General features: G+C 37.7%; 1 protein-coding gene across 3 annotated transcripts in view; it reads left to right on the forward strand.

The window, feature by feature from the left end:
- Positions 1 to 22,445, forward strand: part of LOC147180297 (organic cation/carnitine transporter 2-like) — a 58,329-nt gene that overhangs the window by 26,521 nt on the left and 9,363 nt on the right. For 2 of the 3 annotated variants that reach the window (XM_086071414.1, XM_086071423.1), the window contains 2 exons: positions 15,500 to 15,886; positions 19,533 to 19,636. In XM_086071414.1, the coding sequence (XP_085927540.1) occupies positions 15,548 to 15,886; positions 19,533 to 19,636 (443 nt within the window). In that variant the 5' untranslated portion in view covers positions 15,500 to 15,547. Of the gene's footprint in view, positions 1 to 7,629; positions 8,016 to 15,499; positions 15,887 to 19,532; positions 19,637 to 22,445 lie in introns of those variants that run through there. The other variant, XM_086071407.1, reaches the window with a different exon arrangement.

Raw genomic sequence — 22,445 nt, forward strand, 5'->3', positions numbered from 1 at the left:
AAACCTTTCACTATGTTAAGTTATAAAACTGCATTTGTGTTGTACAGCATTTACATTTCAGATCATCTAATTCATTTCTCAATCTATTATTGCACAATATTACAATGAATTGCGTCCATTTTAAATGGAGCTATGCAAAGTCTTTCAAAATGGATGTTGCACATTGTCGTGAAAATGTTGAGGGTCCAAATCTGATTGGCATTTTAAAATCTGTCACATCCAGAAAAAAAATTGAGAATTTTGGTGTAACCTTCAGAGGTCGTGGTATATTTCAGCTTTTTTGGGCGTGCATGATCTTCAAATTGGACCACCGTGTACAAAATGCAATGTACTCTGAACGATATATCGATCCAAATAAAGATGTTATAATAAGCGTGCCATTCTTATTGGTTAATGCGAATACAAGTTTTCAAATCGCAATATCGGAAAACATTCCCATAACAGTTGGGATGGCGCAATCCTGAAATATGATTACGTTCAGATGCATTGATTGACAGATCATTGAATTCATCTTTCCCTCCAAAGACTTTTAATTCAAGGGTCAAAAAGTATTGCGATGGTCTCGGGTGATAATCCTCCCTTCGGCATTTCATGTCCGAATGGTGACATTTTCATTCATCTCGTGTCTGTTTATCAATTGAACATGCGCGGAAATAAAACTTCTCCCGTGTCCGTATCCTCTCGGGGCGGTTGCTAAGCAACAGATGAAAAGACATCCCGAGACCCGAGTGGTCAATCAATTGCTGTGTGTGTGTTTAAGTACAGCGCCGCGATATTGCCTCGGCTCTTAACTAACTGTCAAGTCAACGCCTCAACCGCATTCTTTTTTTTTGAAAACAACTTTTGTCTTCCATGTCCCTTGACAACGCGCCACTTTTACTCTTTTTTTTCCTCTCTCTCCGTTCAATCCAAACCACACGCCGTCGTCGTCGTCCTCAAGCATTTCATATCCAAAGGTCATAGGTCGCTTTGATTCTCCTGGAGGGATTACGGCTTTTTCATTTCAACGCCGGCAGCGGGTGAAAGCCTCGTTGAGGGCAGCTCTTATCTCGCCTGTACAGAGGCAAAGCAACAGATTATAAAACGGAGGCTTGCCACAAAAGCCAGAAGGGACGCATTGGACTTCGTTGGCCCGCTCCAAATCAAAACAACAGCTTCTAAAAAGGTGCAACCTGACAATTCCGGAAACCGAGAATTAGCAGGAGGTGTTGACTGCTTTTGGCTTGTGAATGTATTCCGTCTCGCAGTCAATTGAAAATCGCACATTATCGTGAACTAATAAATATATAAAATAAATAATAAAAATAAAAATAATAAAAAGTGAACTTGCGCATACTAATCCAGTAGTGCCTTGAAATTTCATTTGTTGCGTGACCGCGCTCGTAACTTCAAACTTGTATCCCAAATCGTATTTCCCAATTGAAATGAATGGGAATGCCATTAATCTGGCCGAGCCTCTCAATAAAAAAAAAACACACAAAACATGTTGTAATGTTAATCTATTAGGCAAAATGTTTTTCTATTAACTCATTCACTGCCATTGATGCCTAATTTTTAATAATATTTTGTTTGTTTTTTTATCGTGAGTTAATGAGTGAAGTTTAGTTACAATTAATTTTAGTCACCTGATTTTTAATAATATTTTCTTCTTCTTTTTTTTTAAAAAAAAAAGAAAAGATTTTTAAAAAGATTTTTAAAAATTAGGGGCATCAGGCGATTAGAATTTGTAATTGTAATTAATCGCATGATTTCACTAGTTAACTCACAATTAATCACAAATTTTATATCTATTCTAAATGTAAAATTAAAAAAATTCTAGGTTTTCATACTCTTGTTAACAAAAGTAGGAAAAATGTTAAACTAATAAAAATAGTTTCAATGGATTTTTGACGTCTATAGCCGTCAATGGCAATGAATGAGTTAAAAGTGGAAGTCAACCTTAAACATTTCTTGGCAATAATATGTTATGTGTGACCTCACTAGTCTAAACATGACAGTCTGATTAATATTACATTTGTGGAATGAGAGTTATGCAGCAAAATCCGGCAGTGTTTCTCCATTTTAGAGGCGGCCATTTTGCCACTTGCTGTCGACTGAAGATGACATCACAGTTGCTCAGGTAGCAACCAATCACAGCTCATCTTAAGAAAAAAGGAGAGCTGTGATTGGTCATTGCTTGAGCAACTGTGATGTCATCTTCAGTCGACAGCATGTGGCATTGTCATTAAAAAATAATATTTTTTTAATTTTAAAATTTTAATTATTTAATTTTTATTATTGATTATTGATTATTTATTATGTATTTTTTATTTGTTGTTTAAAAAAAAATATTTTTTTTTATTATTATTATTTATTATTTATTATGTATTTTATATATATATTTTTTTTTATTTATTTTTTTATTATTTATTTTTATTTTTATTTTTATTTTTATTTTTATTTTTATTTTTATTTTTATTTTTATTTTTATTTTTATTTTTATTTTTATTTTTATTTTTATTTTATTTTTTTCCTATTTTACATGATTAATCAGTGGCCAGACACACCTGGATTAATCAGTTTGTCCACTCATGAAAGACAAGAAACAAGAGTGGTATTAATGATGCATTTGAGGAAGGTGGGAAGTCGGACATAATTTACACAACTATAAACATATTAATCTATTTAGTTTTTATAACGTTAATTTTGGTTTTGGGGAAAAAAAGTAACTTTACATAATCCAACGCGATTTTTCCTTGAATGCTTTGAGGTCGGAAATAGGAGGATCCAAGTGGGATATGTCCGACTTCCCACCTTCCTTGAATGCAGCATTAATTCAGGAAGTAGTCAAGCTGCCACATGGATGATATTTGCCCGTCTGTGGTATTTTGCGTGGTTCGTTAGCGTCAAGATAAGTGGACTTTGATTTGACTTTAAACACACAACTTACAATTGACTTTAGTAAACGTGATTTGGAAGCGTCAGTAAATAGTGGATTGAGCTTGCTGCCACCATACAGCACTTAGTGGTGCAACGCGGTCGGTTCGAATCGGGCCCCACGGCTCGGATCGCGCGTGATCCGCGGATTGATTGGTTAAAAAAAAAAAGAAAAAGAAAAAAGTGCGCAATCACACAAAGCAACATGATCAGTCCACAAATAGCCTTCGTAGAGTTTTACTTTGAAATCGGCCCACGTTGTAGCGTGATGGCTAGCTTAACTTCCCTTTTAGACATTTAGGGTTTCTTTATCATAGTTTTGATTGTCATTAAAGTTGCGACCAACATCAACGCAACACTATCCCGAACTCATATTCAATGGCTAACTGAGGACGCTAAGAAACCGCAAATTAACTACTAATTGTCTCCGACGTAAGCGGCTAGCAGCTAGCTGTTAGCATTACCTACGAGTGTCTGGCTGGTAGCTGTGAATGACTTTGACTGCTGGCTTACTTGAATTATTTTTCAATATTCTGGACCGAGGCTACTTTCTAATTCACTCCAGTGTTTCCCAAATATTTGAACTCTACTTGGGTGGGTGGTCTCCGGCGGGAGATCTCAGTCCTGTGGGTTGCGTTTCCTCGAGCCTCAAGATCCACAAGTGAATGACGGCGAACTAACGTTACATGCGGTATATCAAGTCGCGACACGTTGTTGTTGTTTTTTTTTTTTTATAATATGTTTGTATCAAATTTTCTTGAAAACTTCTTGGATGGCAGCCAGTTTAACATGGTGGGGGAAACACTGCACTCGCTATATTTAAAGGAAGGGAATGTGCCTTAAATTGCACTTTGAAGGAAGTCTTATCGATATTTAATTAAATAGTTTTGTTTTTTTTAAAGATAAATAGAACTGTGTCTAATCTTTATTTTATAAAAGACTTTTGCCCATTAAAAAATAAAAACATTCAACTGAAAATGTCAAACATATACACTCTAAAAACAGTTGGGTCAAAAATAACCCAACTATGGGTCAAAAATGGACCGATCCTCTACTTGGGTCTATTTGAACAAATTTGAGTCAAGAAATGCATCTTTTGGTGTAAAACAACTCATAAATATTGGTCAGGTTCTTTACTTGGGTGAGAAAATCGGGTCATTTTGTCTAAAACAACCCATAAAATTGTGTCAAATTGACCCATAAAGTGGATCGGTCCATTTTGATCCATAATTGGGTTACTTTTGACCCAACTGTTTTTCGATTGTTGTCATTTAGATTTTAGGAACACAACTTTAAGCCATTAATACCTTATTTTACACATGGACCATGTGTAAAATAAGAATGTTTATGCCTCATATTGCACTTAAAGTTGTGTTCCTAAATCCTAAACGGCTATATTAGACATTTTGAATCGATTTTTATTAGGGATGTGATTTGCTTCGTACCTGGCGATTCGATTCGTATCACGATTCGTCGGTCGCGATTCGATTCGATTAATCCCGATGCGAATCTATTTTTAAAAAAAAAATACTCAAATTCATAAAATACTAATCAATAAACTTGTACATGTACACTTTAAAATTTGTATGAAAATGTATTTATTTATCTGAAAATTTAACTGTATTTAACAAACAATCTGTTGCAATCTGTTTCATGTTTGAACCTCATTGAAATAAAATATTAAGGCTTAATGTTCCATTAATAGAACATCCTTCCATGATTAATGTGTGAATCTTAACCCTAAGTAAGACGTTTTGTTGAATATTCCCATAAAAAAATCGATTCGGTCGCATATCGAATCGATTCGAGAATTGTGTGCTGTAATATCGCGATATATTGCCGAATCGATTTTTTCCTAACACCTCTAATTTTTATTAATGGGAATAAACCTTTTTACAAAATAAATGAAGACAAAGTACTATTTATCTTTTTTTTTTCTTCTTTTTTGCTGATCCGAAAAACGATCCGATCCGTGGCTCAAATCCGTGATTCGATCGGAACCGTGACTTTTGTGATCCGTTGCGCCACTCTTTCTCAAATTGGTGAAAACTCGTAAGTCGGGTCACTTGTATCTCAAGGTACCAGTGTATCTCACAGGGACGCATTACATGCATCATCAGAACAATTGCTTTGAATTTGCAAAAATCCGTAGCCGCATTATGCAAAACAAAACAATTTTATGGTCTTCCCCAATGTTTATATTTGCCTCAAATCCTCATCCGCGCTTGCTGCTGTACTTCCAACCCGCGTGTACACGAGCGAGACGGATGGCTGTGGAAAATGCGAGCAATATGCCACTTTCATACACCCCATTGATTTCCGCCTTGAACAAAAAGACAGACGGAGAACGATGAAGACGGAGAGCAAGAAGAGGCGGAGTGAGAGAAATGAGAAATAGATGAAGAGCGCTCGGCAAGCTTTTGCTGTTCTCATTTGATCCCACAGCCGGCGAACGCGTTTAGCCAACTATTGATGACGCGAAGGAGACAAAAGTCGCGCACGTTTAACATTGGGTTAGTTTAAAAAGTTGTGCGTGTTCAAACGTGACCCGTGTTTGTGAGCAACAGGGAGAGAGAGAGAGAGAGAGAGAGAGAGAGAGAGAGAGAGAGAGAGAGAGAGAGAGAGAGAGAGAGAGAGAGAGAGAGAGAGAGAGAGAGAGAGAGAGAGAGGGAGGGAGGGAGGGAGGGAGGGAGGGAGGGAGGAGAGAGAGAGAGAGAGAGAGAGAGAGAGAGAGAGAGAGAGAGAGAGAGAGGAGAGAGAGAGAGAGAGAGAGAGAGAGAGAGAGAGAGAGAGAGAGAGAGAGAGAGAGAGAGAGAGAGCCAGGCTGGTGTTAAGGTGATTAGTCTGGTGGGTTGGCGATAGAGAGAGTTGATCAATAAGCCATCGATCTCCCATTGCAAGTGTCAGGGGGGTAGTGGGAACTAGAGGGGGGGGGGGTTGCAAGGATAGGGAGGGAGTCGGGCCTGGCTTGACTTTTAAAAATCCTTTACTCTGCGGATGACAAATAACCCATTAGATCGCAGGAGAGCTGGAAAATCTGGAGAGGCGAATGAAACACACACACACACACACACACACACACACACACACACACACACACACACACACACACACACACACACACACACACACACACACACTTAAACACAAACACAATTGATAAGTGTTCCGAATGTTCCTCAGTTTTAACCAAGTTTTTTAAAGTGTGCGCTCGCCATTTTTTCCCCCGCCGACTTTGGCCTCAAAAGAAATCTTTGCAGTGTGGACAAACTATCGAGTCCAATGCAGCGTAGTTGCCGAGCAGACCAATAACTTGCAACAATTCCTGCAGGCTGAAATATTCACTGAAGCAAACCTCACTCGATAGTCAAGCCCGAGGACTTTCAAAATGTTTAGCAATAAGTCTTTTAGCGAAAGGTCAACATTTTGCACACAAAAGTACAAGCTAAGCGTAACTTACACTTCTGTGTAAAAAAAAAAGAAGAAAGAAAGTGTTATGACGTCATTAGATTTGGAGTTTAAAGAGATACTTGACTCATTTATATTTTGTCCAGAATTAATTTGATAACTTCATTATTTTTCATGTACTGCGAGACGTATTGCATTCATTTGAAAAAAAAAATCCTGTTTTTCTGACTAATTTTTGGGGGGAACTTTGTTATTTTTAGTAAAAAAAAATTCAGTTTTTCTGAATATTTGTTTCTGTTTTACTGAAATTTTTTCAGTCAAAAAAATCTTCAGAAAAACACGCTGAGAAAATAATTTCAAAAAACAGAAAAAATAATTATTCAAAAAAACAGGAAAAAAAAATCAGAAAAACAGAGCATGCATTAAGATGGTCATGTTTACTTACTGGCTCTCAATAAAGGAATGACTGTGTATGCTGTATTGTGGTTTGTTCCCTAATCTCTGAGGGAAAAACCCTTTTTTTTTTTTAAATATTCAGAAAAACAGAAAAATAATTATTTTATAAAACAGGGGGAAATTACTCAGAAAAACAAAACAAAACATATTCCAAAAAACAGGAAAATATATATTTTTTAAACAGAAAGAAAATCTTCAAAAAAAACATTTAATAAAACAGAAAAAAAATACTCCAAAAAACAAAGCTCCCCCCAAAAATGAATCAGAAAAACAGGACTTTTTTTTTTCAAGTGAATGCAATACGCTTCCGTAATGTACAATTAATACTTTTTAAAAAAAAATTCACTTGCTGTCGACTGACGATGACATCGCCTGCTCTGAGGAAGTAGGTAACGATCAATCGTGACTCACCTGTTTTCTGGGTTTGGTCAGTAAACTGAGCCGTGATTGGGCGTTACCCATTTCCTCAGCACAGGTGATGTCATCTTGAGTCGACAACAAGTAGAAAAAAAAATCGTTTTTAAAGGTATTAATTGTACATGAAAAATAATGTTACCACATTAATTATAGACAAAATAGGAACTTTTTACTGCTGAAAATGGCTCAATGAGTCAAGTATGCCTTTAAAGCAGTGGTCCCCAACCACCGGGCCGTGGGTCATTTGGTACCAGGCCGTGGGTCATTTGGTACCAGGCCGTGGGTCATTTGGTACCGAAAGAAAAAAAATTGCATTATTTTTATTTTTTTCGAAAACGATGTTTTATTTTGAAAAGTGGCCGGATTCTGTCTGTTACATCCGTCTCACTTGACGCACTTCAAAGCCGCTACGCCGCACGTCACATGAGACGTCAAGCTAAATATAATTCCAAGCTAGCAAAATGAGCAACAAACAAACTTCTTTAAAAAGTTTCTTTGCGAAGGGGAAACGGTCCAATGAAGGGACAGAAGAGGAACCTGGAACCTCTAAAAAAAAAGGGAAAGCTGCCTTTAACAGGCAGTATCAAGAATCGTATTTAAAATATGGATTTATTGCCACGGGCGATTCCCACGCACCAAGCCCCGCTTTTGCGTAATATGCGGTTACCGGCTTTCTAATGAGGCGACGACGCCTTGAAAACTGGTTCGCCACTTGGAGAGCAAGCACAGCAAAAGACAAGCCTTTGGAGTATTTTCAACGGAAACAAGGTGAACATGAGGGGCAGAAGGAGTTGCTGATGGCCACCACGTCCGCGCAGGCAAGTGCACTGAGAGCAGCCCAGAGTGTGTTGCATTGTTTTGGGTTCAGAAACCATGTTGCTCATGTGACGTTCTGTTGTTGGTGCGACGTTACGGACACCGTTAATAAAGTTGATTTACGTTCATTATTATTATAGAGAAAATACCACCGTTTTTTTCTTGTCATTTTGTTTTGTTTTTATCAGCTAAACCTTTAGATTGGGCCGTGAAAATATTGTCAGACGTTAAACCGGTCCGTGGTACAGAAAAGGTTGGGCACCACTGCTTTAAAGTATACTACTTTCCAACTTTTTTTTTGCCTAAGCACATGTTTTACATTAGAAAACATCTGCACACCACTGACCAAATTGTCCCAAAAAGCGGATACCATTTCGTAGGGGTGTGCCAAAAAATCGATTCTCATAAGAATTGCGATTCTCATTTAGTACGATTCAGAATCAATTTTAAATGTCCCGAAATCGATTTTATTTAAATTATTTTATACTCTCTTGCCTTTGTTTGTGTGTGCCTTTATTAGGAGCGCTGTTCATGTTGTACTCGATTTGGCCACTTAGGGGCAGTGTTACTCCACAAGGTCTGATACACTGTTAAGTTGTAGCCACATTAGAGAGTAGAAGGAAAAAGTCACAACCAAGTTATTCCAATAAAAAAAAAAAATTTGCAGCGTGGAGCTGTGATAAAAGCGCCGCGAGTAGCGCGCTAATTAGCATTAGCGAGTCAGACTGGAGTAGATCATTACGATGACTAGAACATCTATAAATTGAAGCAAAAATCGTTCTTAATTGAAAATCGATTCTGAATCGAATCGCAGACCCAAAAATCGGAATCAAATCGTATTGTGAGACATTCAAAGATTTCCACCCGTAGCATTTAGTGGAAAAGCATTTTATTGTTCTGCCTATCACTATTTGTCGCTTAGATAGCATATAATTTATTTTAAATCATAACCTGAATATATTCGATAACTCGGGATGATAGCACTTATTGCCAAACCGGTACCAATATGAGCACTCAACTCTTGAGTATAGCCACGAATACTTTTGTAAGCGTGTAAATACGTTTTTTAATACTTTGTCCATCACTCCCAAAAAGTTTTTATACTTGTTTTTTTATGCAAGAGCATACAGAAGGCTTTGATGCAGCTTCTGACTTGAAGGGGTGGCTTTTAAAGCAATGTTTTATTAGTTATTACAAAAAAGGGTCAGCAGGTGGGAGCAGAGTATAAGAGATCAACGCCATGTTGCAAGAATCTCTTTTTGACCGTGTTTTCACCAGGAATGTGAAAAATGATGAAACTTAGCTCTATTCTAATGCTAATTGCTGCAAAAACGGAAACAGATGCAAATATACTTGTGTTTTTTTTATAGCAATAGAACACAATATGCTGTGGGCCTCGCAAAATCTGTCAAAATCCAGTAAAACAGCCGGGAGCGAAGGGGGTTGCTTCAGTCAAAATGGCTGGGAGTGAATGAGTTTGCCCCCCCCCCCAAAAAAAAAGAGACAGATCATTTTAAGGAAATAGAGACTTATATATATCCCAATATACAATTTTCCTTAAAATTGCATGAAATTAATTCCCATTTTCTATTCTTCTAATTTCTCATTTTAACACCACAAAAGAACAACCGATACTGGTATCGACCGCCGTCGTGAGTACCGATACCTTGAAATAAGACGATACGATACCTGGTTATTGTTACTTACTTGCCAATCTCTATTACCAATACGGGGGTCACTAACTTGGTGCCCGTGCATAATTACATCAGCCTCGACCGATATGGATTCGTTTTTTTCTTAGCCTGATGCTAATTCTTGATGAACTGACTGCCGCTTCAGTCTCCCAAAATCTTGAGTGGTTTCTGCTTCACAAACCTTTCAAGGCTGCGTTCATCCCTCGTATTCTTCTCCATTTAAAGGCTCGGGGAAGCCTTTGCAATTCTTTCAAGTCATCGGGTGATGACAATGTGACGCTAATAGTTTACAAAATTCAAATGTCTCCCCGTATCCTGAATTTAGAGTTTTATTAGCTGTAAACCATTTCAAGATATAAAAAACATGTTCCATTTTCTTCCATTAATCCCACTCAAGGACAAGACGTCTAAATATCATTTTTTTAAAATACAAACCGGTTTAGGTGAACGGTATGAGATTTTTTCTAATAGGTTTTCTGGTGAGCTAACAAATACACGCACGCACGCACGCACGCACGCACATACACACAAAAAAAAATAAAAAAAAAATATATATATATATATATATATATATAAAAATTAAAAAAAAAGAGCAATGATGATGACATTTCCGAATGAACAATACTGAGCTCTTAAAAATAAAAATAAAATAAAAATAAAAAATAAATACAAACCAGGAAAAAAATGCAAAACCCCAAAATAAATCCTTATCAGTAACAGTCATTCAACACCTCTAAACAATGCATAAAGACACACTGTACATTATTTACTATACTGCACTCCGAAAAGGCTCATTAAAAATATTTGGAAAAATACTGGAGGCCTTAATATTTCGCAGTGTTTGATGTCCACGTTACGTCCTCGTTTATTTCTATATTGACAAGCAAATGAATGCTGCTGCCCAATGATGCTGTGCACGTACTTTGCACGTCAGCGGGGACGCTGTTAGTGGCTCCCTTGTGTAATCCCCGCGGGGGGGGGGGGGGGGTGAAAGGTGAAAGGTCACATGACCCCGGAAAAAATATCACAGCCCAAAGGGAGGACGTCAAAATAATAGAAGAGGGAATGGTTATTGAAAAAGGCGTTATTTTTTATTGCCGCCTTTCCACGCATGCAGGAAGTCTTTTGGCAACATCAGGTGGCTCCAACACGGGCAATACGGTCCACGGGCCGCATATGTGACATTCGCTACTTCCTTTTTTTTTCTTTTTTTTCTTGAGAGCTCAGTATTGTTAATTCGGTAATTTTACCAATTTGACATGTCATCATCATTGCTCTCTTTTTTATCTTTTTATTTTTTATTTTTTTATTTTGTAAGTGCGTGCGTGTGAGTGTGTACTCATTAGTTCACCTAAAACCTATTCAAATTCCTATACCGTTCACCTAAACCGAATACTTCAGAATCCAGCTAGAGTCGTGCGGTTGTCAGGAGACCCGAGGAAGGATCAAAGAAAAGAAAAGAAAAGAAAAGTGAAATCCAGCACTGACCAGACATGACCTACTACCCACCGGGTTACCAACCAGAATCTTTCACCAACCCCAGAAACATCTAAATTCCAACAAGTTAGGGAGACCTCAAGAGACCAAAGGAAAGACTGAGGAAAGGACATTCGCTACTTCCTGTAGTCCAGCATATACCGTTAAGCGTTACATTGATTAAGCTGTTTTTAAATTGATTTATTGAATTAACGTGTACATGTCTTCATTTTTGCATTCATTTAGCTCCTTCAACAATTGGTTAATTGATTTAATTCATAAATAATAATAATAAAAACATTTAACACGTGATTAATAACCCTTACTTGGAAAGCCTGCACTGGGGAAATTCCAGTCGCAACGCACCATGTCAAAATTTTGCAGTAATAAATTGAATAATAATTTGTGGAGGCTGGAGTGAAGTTGTATTTTACAGTTTTAAAAATGCGCACAATTTCACAAGTTACTTCCTGTTAAGGCGCTCTTATATGAAAAGAAAAATGCACTGAGCTGTCGCCAACATCTTACAAATGCAATTATGCCATCTAGTGGCAGAGAAATGGCCTCAACACAAATCAATATCACACTCGTTTTTTTTTACAGTATCAATGACTAAAAGATGGGGAGCCATGTTTCTATTAGTTCAATTTTTTTCCACTTTTATGCTAACAAGAGTATGAAAACTATTTATTATTTAAATGTTTTTTTGTGAATTGTATTGTACACGTTAGAACAGATATAAAATTTTAACTATTGAAGTTTTGCGATTAATTGCGATTAAAATTCTTAACTGTCTGACATCCCTAATTATTTATTATTTTATTATTTAGATTTTTTGGGGGTTGGTTATTTTTTGTTGTCATTATTTGAGTATCATGACTCAAAATATACAAGATTGAGTGTTAGCATAGCATTAGCAAACAACATCATGAAATAGCCGCATGGCATTCATGCTAATAGCCTGTTACACTATGCACATTACAGTGATTAAAAAAAAAAAAAAAACGTTTTAAAATAACATAAAAATAATAATGGTGGTGACAGGACTGAGTTGAGATTTTTTTAACACCCCAGTGTAAATATTCACTCTCGATGTCCAAAATGAGGAAAGATGTGTTAAATATGCAAATGAGTGTTTGCTGGTCCATCCCTCAGCCCGCCTTCCATGACCTCATTTTCCTCCTCCTGCCTCTCTATCCTTCCCATGTCCTTGTCTCCCATCTTGCCGCTTATCCGTCCCCTCACCCTTGCCCCCCCCCCTTTTACTTGCTCTGCTCACAGACCCCGCCCCCCGCCTATTGTCTCCTCCGCCGCGCGGTCGGTCCCTCAAATTAATGTAGCGTTATTGACAAGTGACTGGCCGAGGAGGCATTGATCATCAGCAGGGAGAGAGGAGGCCTCACCCCCCCCCCCCCCCCCCCGAGCGCTCCTCGCGGCCCCCGCGCTTCCCGCGCTGTTAGCCCGCCGGTTAAACGACCGTAATCATCCGGTGAAGGGCGACACTCCATCACTTGATTTAGCGCTTTTTAGATTCTCCTCCGTGATTTGGAGAGAGCGCCGACGCTGACAAGCGCGCACCTTGGGCGTAGATTCGGCCCTTTGTGCGCCACTCCATCCGGCGTGAACAGGTTTGAGGTGCTGCTAACAATGTGCGAAGGGGCCAGTTGGTCAATATGCCAATTACACAGATGAGGGTACGGGAAGGGCAAATGATAGCCAATCAGCCGATTGCTTTTACGGTCCCCTCGCAAGAGCTGAACCCGTGACCCCGTTTCCTCACCCTTTGGGCCAAAGGTCACCGGGGCAGGGGTCAGAGGACATCGCCGCGCGCTGGCCGGAGAGTGTTACCATGGTAACGCACAATATTGGACATTTTGACTCCATTCTTTGAATTTGATGCTACTTGAAGCACATCTTTTTGTGCTATATCAAAAGAAGACACCTTGGCTCGCCTTGCCCGCAGCCCACTCAATGCATTGATTCAATGCATTCGGACTAAGCGGCCATTGTAAAATGCAGTCCACTGTGGTTTCAATCCATTTTTATCTGAAGGTCAATGAATGAGAATATTGGGAGAAATTTCAACCATTTTGCTCGTTCCATTCAAAAAAGTGAAATTCATACTGTCTGCCATTTAGATCCATTTAACACAGAGTGACATTTTTTTTATTTCATATAATTTTGGTGCGTATATATACCCAAACTTCACTATCTACAACAAATTCGGATATTATATAAGATGGAATCAAAATTATTTGTAACTCATTCACTGCCATTGACGGCTAAAAACGTCAAAAATACATTTGAACTATTTCTGTTAGTTTAACATTTTAGTTCCTCTTTTGTTAACAAGAGTATGAAAAGTTAGATTGTTTTATTGTACATTTAGAACAGATATAAAATGTGTGATTAATTGTGAGTTAACTAATAAAGTCATGCGATTAATTACGATTAAAATTTTAATCACCAGACGCCCCAAATTTTTTATAATCTTCTTTTCTTCTTTTTTTTTTTATCATTTGCTACCATTGACGGCTATAAACGAATTTCTATTAGTAAAAAAAAAAAAAATCCACTTTTGTTAACAAGAGTATGAAAACCTAGCTTTTTTTTTTACATTGTACATTTAGAACAGATATAAAATGTGCGATTAATCGTGAGTTAACTAGTGAAGTCATACGATTAATTACAATAAAAAAATGTAATTGCCTGTCGCCCCTAATTTTTTAATAATTTTTTTAAAAATGAATTTATGGCAGTGAATGAGTTAATAACATTAAATGTGATTTGGCCTTCTCAGAAGTTTTGGTAAATCGATATAATATGTGATCTTCACATTTTGAGTTGAACTACCGATACTTTTCTACGATAATATTGAGATGTGCCTGGACATTGTCAACAACATTGATTTCCAATCCACCTTTGATTTTCTCCTCATTGACCAACAAGCTCATTTCCAGTTTGAACTTACTCGTTGAGATCAAGTTTTAAGAAATAAAGGATTCAAGCGGTTCACATAATGGACGGATAGTTCACGAAACGTGAACTCTGTCAACATCAAAGCAATACAATAATATATTTGAAAGTCCTGTTAAAGGCTGTATATTTTAAGTATAAGACAGTTAAACTCAATAAACCACATTTAAGGTCCTATTTCAACACGATTAGGCTGAATTATTCGTCTCTTGACTTTTTAACCCATGTAAAATGTCTGCATAAACTCTTAAAGCCTCCAGAATGAAATGTGCACATTTTTTTTTGTCTCACCCATAGCACCACCTTGTGGTGGTTGTATTGATTGATTGGTGAAGTGGGTCATTTCTATTTCTGTGTTCCTCAAATATATTGATGTGATCAGATCACTGCAGTATTTTCGACAGCGGGGTACGCGCTGGACCAAAACTTTTTTGAAACTGGGAGCTGCTTCTTGAGTGCGACTACTTTACGGATAGTTCTGAAATAACAAATTTGCTGTTTACAAAAAGGTATGGTTTTTTTTGTACGTTTGTTTTTTGTTTTGTTGCTTAAATTACCTTTATTATTATTATTAATGATTTTCATTTATGTGAAGACATTGATCATGTTAGTGATTGGTCACAAATGTATTGGTATGTAGCCTAAATATGGTTATTATGACAGCAAAGTGCATAATATCATGAATTTTATCTTTCATATCGATATGAGCATATCAATACTTAATTTCCATATTGTTGATGTATAGATCATGAATGACATCTACTACTTATAATTGTGTTTTATTTTTTTACAAGTTACTGTATTATATATTTTTTTAATACAGTCATTGTGTTTTTATGCAGGTTCAAGACAAACGGTTAAATATCCATTTCCTTAATTTTTTTGTATTTTGGGGTCAAATTTAGACAAACTAAACTAATTACCTTTTAACAGCGGCATTCTAATGCAAACAAAATGATGCTGGAGGATAATGAAATTAAATGAAGTAAAGACACCACTGTGTTGTTATAAGTAGCTTATCTCCATGATTTAACACCGTGCTAACCTTTGCCTATATCTGCATGATAGCAATTGCACCTTGACCCCTTTCTCAAGCAAAAAAAAAAAAACAATGCTTTTGCAGCACCGTCTCCAATAAGTTACCTTAACTCGCAGAGAGCGCCGAAGCTCTTCATCAATGTTGAACTTTTGAACTCCTTATCGTCCTTTAGCCATCTTAATCATTGACATCCGGCTTGCGACTACGCCGCAATGCAATTAAGCAAACAATGCAAATAAATAAATGTGCGAGTGTCGCCGGTTGAACTGATGCGCTTGTGTTTGCCGTTTCTTGCCTGCAGATCCGTCAGGCAAACTCCCATCTTTTTTTTACAATTTGACCTGCAAATATGTCGGCTGGGACATGCCGGGACTTGGACGGGGCCTTGGCTTCTCTGGGAGAATACGGCCGCTTCCAAATGCTCGTGATGCTTTTGCTGAGTTTGACGGCGATCCCGTGCGGCTACATGGGAGTGCTGTCGGTGTTCATCGCCGACACGCCGGCTCACCGCTGCAGGACGTGGGGCAACTCCACGGCTCGCCGCGCCGATTCCTTGAGCGGACCGGACAGTTGTTATCGGCGCCAAGCGGACGCCAACCTGAGCCAGGCGGTCGAACCGAGCAACGGCACGGATCGATGCGTGGATGGATGGCTCTTCGGTAACGAGAGCTCCACCATCGTCTCGGAGGTAAGCGCAATACACAAGGACGCCGTGCAGATACTTTTTTTTTTTTTTTTTTTCGCCGTGCAGATACTTTTTTTTTTTTTTTTTTCGCCGTGCAGATACTTTTTTTTTTTTTTTTTTTTCCGTGCAGATACTTTTTTTTTTTTTTTTTTTTCGCAGTGCAGATACTTTTTTTTTTTTTTTTGCCGTGCAGATACTTTTTTTTTTTTTTTTCGCCGTGCAGATACTTTTTTTTGTTTTTTTCGCCGTGCAGATACTTTATTTTTTTTTTTTTTTTCGCCGTGCAGATACTTTTTTTTTTTTTTTTTCGCCGTGCAGATACTTTTTTTTGTTTTTTTCGCCGTGCAGATACTTTTTTTTGTTTTTTTTCGCCGTGCAGATACTTTTTTTTTTTGTTTTTTTTCGCAGTGCAGATACTTTTTTTTTTTTTTTTTTGCCGTGCAGATACTTTTTTTTTTTTTTTTTTTCGCCGTGCAGATAATTATTTTTTTTTTTTTTGCCGTGCAGATACTTTATTTTTTTTTTTTTCGCCGTGCAGATACTTTTTTTTTTCTTTTTTTTTCGCAGTGCAGATACTTTTTTTTTTTTTTTTTCGCCGTGCAGATACTTTTTTTTTTTTTTTTTTTTTTCGCCGTGCAGATACTATTGCACGCGCGACGCAAGAGAGAAATAATACGACAATCAAACAATGAGTGCACATTTGGGCTCGTTGGCCAATTATTGCAATCTTCTCCAGCAGAAATGACTCAAACGCGTTCCAGTTGTAGCCTGCCTATTTAAACCAAACAATAATTATTTATTTATTTGCGATTCCCTTCCTTGTCTGACGCTACTCGAAAGCGTACTAAAAAAAAATTGCAACAGTGTTATACGAAGCCAAGCCTATTGGTCGAGGGGCCCCATTCGAGAGCGCTCCGCTGATCAACGTTCGCGTCATTGCGATGTCTATTTTTAGACGCGCGTCGTTGTTATGGACCAATATCAGCTGTCCGTCGGAGGCGGGGGGGGGGGGGCCCTTTGCGGGTATTGCTGACAAGACGGTTTGGAAGCAAAGGAAAGGCAACTTTTACTAACACTTATACTTTTTAGGGAAATGTATTTACACACAAAATAGTTAGCATTTTTTTCCTTTGCGGGCGGGGGGGGGGGGGGGGGGGGGTCAGTACAAACATGACGCTAGTATATTTATGAAATGAGCTGTCAAAATAAAAATAAGCCCCCTATGCGCCATCTTGTGCTGCTAAAATGATTTTAAGGAAATCGCTGCACTCAAAGAAAACCAATCAATCAAGAGACAGGACATGTGACCAACAAGGTGTCAATTATTGTTATTACTACAGTTGAAAAGTTTGGGGTCACCAAGAAATGTCCTTATTTTTGAAAAGGAAAGCACTACTTTTCAATGAAGATGACTTTAAACTGGTCAGAAGTACACTCGATACTTTGCCTGGGTGACCGCCCACACTTTTGAACAGTATAGTATCAGTCAAAACACATTTATTTTATTTTTAACCCTGGAGAACCCACGGGGTCAAATTTGGCCCCTATAAATTCTGCTACTCAAATAACAAAGACCTTTTTTTTTTCCCAGCAGTGATTTTGTCCCTGTGTTCTTGCTTCCATTGGCCAAAGTGTGTTTGTGCATTCAAAATCCAGTTCTAAAATGCAAAAAAAAAAAAAAAATGATATTGTTCAATGTAGCTGTGTATTTGATTGATTATTTTCTTAAATTCTAAATAGTTTACTGACAGTTTTTGTTATTCAGATTTTTCGAAATGATACCCCTAAATCCCAAAAGTGGTCATATTTCGCCCTAATGCTAAATTAGGGAATAAAGGGTTAAAATTGAAAAAAAATTCAGTGAATTTATAGCAGTCATTTAATGTATAATTCATAATTTTCCAAAGAAGAAAAGGGTTCTTGGGTTCTCCAGGGTTAATTGGATTCCAATTAAAATAAGACTTTAGATATTAATTGCATGTGCAAGGTAAACTTAACAGCACTTCTGTACTGTACTTATTGGCAGTCATACATGTTTGTTCATACAGTATGTTCAAAGGTATTGATTACACGCCGATGGAGATACAATGACTGGAAGGGGTGTTAAAAAAAATCGATCCGGCAATATATCGCAATATTACAGCGCACAATTCTTGAATCGATTCGATATGCAGCCGAATCGATATTTCAAAAAAAAAAAAAAGGAAATATTCAACAAAACATCTTATTTAAGGTTAGGATTCACGCATTAAGCATGGAAGAATGTTCTATTAATGGAACAATAAGCCTTAATATTTTATTTCAATGCGGTTCAAACATGAAACAGATTGTTTGTTAAAGACAGCGGCTCACAGTTATAAGGCTGAAGTTTCCGATAAATAAATATTCATACCAATTTTACAGTGTACATGTGCAAGTTTACTGATTAGTATTTTATAAATTTGAGTAAAAAAAAAAAAATTTTGCAATAACCAACTTATAGATTCGTATCAGGATTAATCGTGTCCAATCAAATCGTGACTTTTGAATCGTGATACGGATCGAATCGCCAGGTACTCGGCAATTCACACCTCTAATGACTAAGTTACTTAAATATTGATCACAAAAAAATTGACATTAAAATTTTTTAAATTGGCGTTTAATACCCCTGCTGTGTATTAAGCATGGAGCTCCCAATGTGGAGTTTTGACTTTGGCTATGTCGTTCAAATGTTTGAAGGTGTTGATAAAGTAGTTTGAACGTATTGGTAAAACGTAGGCTAAATGCTAAAAACTTCTTCTTCTATTTTATAAAAAAAATCCCATAGTGCCATTGATATGTGCAAGTGCCGTTGTGGCATTATGGAAAAATACTGCAAGGCATTATGGGAAAAAATGTGATGTTTTTAGCATCTGGCCTACATTGTACCAATACATTCAAACGACTTTTCAGTACGTTTGAACAAATTTACCAAGACATTCAAACGACTTGTTCGAACGATTTAGCTCAGTCAAAACGGTTCACGCCACATTGGCACTTCCACGCGTCAAATACTGTACGTCCGTTATAAAAGTCATACGCTGTAGCAAAAAAAGAAAAAAGAAAAAAAGTGATTCTTCTGGATTTTGCGTTGGCCAGCAGTCTTGCATATTGTACTCTTTCAAGGTTGCCACAAAAAAATTAGGCTGCAACGTCCCGAAAGGTCCCAGGAAGAAATTTGACCTTATTGACACAGACACGTATAAATTGTAATCTGTGGCAGCTGCGTACACGCGTGTGTGGTTGGTCCCAAAACAAACGTAACAGGCTGAGCTGGTTTTATAGAAGTGATCAAACACACAAGCGTCAACTGCAAATGACTCAAGGCTGACCTGGAAGCAATAACAATGCAAATAGCTCACTTTAAAAGTAGACGCAGAGCCGCAAGAAGAAGACACCAAACCTATCAGAGGAAACAAAAACTCAAAAGCGCAGCTGAGAAAACAAAACAAAAACGTGACAATCCCAGTCGTGCTTGCAAAACGAAAGGTGAGAATTAAATCTCAAGCGCGATTGTCTTTCGTTGAAAATGTCGGCAAATTCACACGCATTCACGATGGAATTCCTGTCGCGATAACGTTTTCTGACAAACACCCTTGCTTGTTTTAACATTGTTTGTTTTGATTTGCAGTGGGAGCTGGTTTGTGAAAATGCATGGAAGGTCCCCTTCTCCACTTCTATGTTCTTTATCGGAGTCCTGTTTGGGACCCTCGTCAGTGGTCAACTCTCGGACCGGCAAGTCATTCTGTCCGGCAACATTACTGCTCCAAACACACATTTCAAATGAAACTGTTGGTTAGCTTTCAATGGGTTGGAAACGCTAAGCTTATGATGTGTTCCGAGCCAAAATAAAAAGGACCGATACAGTTATTAGTCCTTAGGTGTGAGGGTTTAGAGCAGGGGTCCGCAACCTGCATCTCTGGAGCTACATGTGGCTCCCTGTGGATGGATCTCTAAAATAATTAGTAGATTTTTTTTTTTTACATATATTTTATTTAGATAAAATATTATTCTAATTAATTATTTAGATAAAACATTAATTAAATATGGCGGCACGGTGGCTGACTGGTTAGCACGTCCGCCTCCCAGTGCAAAGGTTGTGAGATCAAGTCCGGGCTTCGGGCTTCGGCCTTCCTGGGTGGAGTTTGCATGTTCTCCCCGTGCTTGCGTGGGTTTTCTCCGGGTACTCCGGTTTCCTCCCACATTCCAAAAACATGCATGGCAGGTGAATTGGACACTCCAAATTGTCCATAGGTGCGATTGTGAGTATGGTTGTTCGTCTCTGCGTGCCCTGCGATTGGCTGGCAACCAGTTCAGGGTGTACCCCGCCTACTGCCCGAAGCCAGCTGGGATAGGCTCCAGCAACCCCGCGACCCTTGTGAGGACAAGCGGTACAGAAAATGGATGGATGGATGGATTAATTAAATATTCAAAAATGCCATAATCCATATTTTTCCATTTAGACGAAAGGTAGATAAAAATTACCTAAACATGTCCAAAAAAGGAGAAGAAAAGTAGAAATTCACCATTTAATGTCCATGAAATTGCCAAAAATGTCAGAGAATTTAATAAAAAAGGCAGGGTGGGGGGGGGGGCAAAAAGTAACCATGAAATGTCCAAAACAAAAAAAGAAAGGCAGAACATTGCCATAAAATGTCTTTTGGAATTGCCCCCAAAAAAGGTCAGAAGCAGGAGGGGAAAAAACATTCACAAAGTAACTATAAAATGTCAGAAAACAAAAGAAGAAATCCTGAAAATTACTACAAAATTGGCAGGAATGTCAGAAAATTGCTAGTAAAAAGGCAAAAAAAAATAACCCCAAAATTGCCATAAAACGTTTTTAAAAATCAGTAAGAGACCAAATTTGACAGAAAGGCAGAAAAATTAAAAAAAATTATGAAAGGGAAGAGTGAACACCCCCCCCCCAAAAAAAAATACAAATTAATGTCTAAATAAATACTGGATTTGCGGCACATATGTCATCTATAGGTCATTTGTAGACAGTCCGAGCCAGTCCCTCCAGAATTTTGCGGGCATTATTGATGATTATTGCAGGCTAAAATAATCAATAATATATCAAAGAAAATGCCAATGCTAGGAAATATGCAGTGTTTAAAGCTCTAAAATTATTGTCATAACTACTACACCATTTCCTCCTCAAAAGCTTGATTTCTCTGAAAAACATACTTTTGTACACTTGTGGAAAAGAATTGTCAACAAATCGCTCCTGATGGCGGCCGGCAAATCTCCACTGTTATTTTTGATTAATGTCACTCTTGTCAAAGTTGTCAAACCCGCAAATTGAAGGCAAGAGACGTGGACTCTTTGCTAAAATGCTAAGGAAGTGAAGGTAAAGGAGGAAGACGCATCGTAACACGCTTCCCGCGACACCTCCAAAATAAAAAAACACTACACTTGGCAAGATGCTGCTTGGGGCCCGCGAGTTTGCCAATCTCTACGCCAAATTCCGCTCTACGTCCCTAACTGTGTGACACAAAAACACCAGCCACTGCTTATCATCACAGTTTATTTTATGTATATCCTACGTTAATTTTTTTTAAGCATAAAAGGGATGTAATAAACAAATATTATAGACCGATAAAAACAGGACATTTTAATCTTCTTCAGGCAGAGATGTCAAAAATACTAGTGTTTAGTAGGGGTGAGAATCTTTGAATGTCTCACGATTCGATTCCGATTTTTGGGCCTGCGATTCGATTCAGAATAGATTTTCGATTCAGAATGTTTTTTTTTAATTCAAAATGATTTTATTGACAATGATTTTTGCATCAATCTATAGATGTGCAAGGAATTGTAATGACCTACTCCAGTCTGACTCGCTAATGCTAATTAGCGCGCTACTCGCGGCACTTTTATCACTCAAAAGAATGGCTCCGCGTTGGGAAAAAAACACTTTTATCGGAATAACTTGATCGTGACTTTTTCCTTCTACTCTCTAATGTGGCTACAACTTAACAGTGTATTAGACCGCGTGGAACCACACTGCCCCTCAGTGGCCAAACCGGGTACAACATGAACAGCGCTCCCAATAAAGGCTCACACAAACAAAGGCAAGACAGTATCAAATAATTTAAATAAAATCGATTCTGAATCGTACTAAATGAGAATCGTGATTCTTATGAGAATCAATTTTTTTGGGCACACCCCTAGTCTTTTACGTAAAAGTATTGTTATTTGTGCAAAAAAAACTACTATGATAAAAATAGAAGTACTCAAGTCACTCCCTTACTTAAGTAAAAGTACAAAAATACCAACTTGAAAATATACTTAAGTAAAAAAAGTAAAAAGTAAATTGACCTTTTTCAAAATAAAACAAAAAAATAAATTCTTTATTTTCCTAAACCCAGAATACTGATCAACAGAACACATTTGTAGCAACATGTCAAGCCTGTGCTGCCATTATATTTTTCAAAACCACCTGGGGAATTTAGTGTTCTCAACATTGTCATAACTGAAAATTAATAAAATAAAAGTGTAAAAAAAAAAAAGTGCAAAAACACTCCAAACTACTCGGATTATGTAC

Source organism: Leptonotus elevatus, chromosome 1, assembly GCF_054856555.1.
Source record: "Leptonotus elevatus isolate MCC_2025b chromosome 1, RoL_Lele_1.0, whole genome shotgun sequence".
NCBI lineage: Eukaryota > Metazoa > Chordata > Actinopteri > Syngnathiformes > Syngnathidae > Leptonotus > Leptonotus elevatus.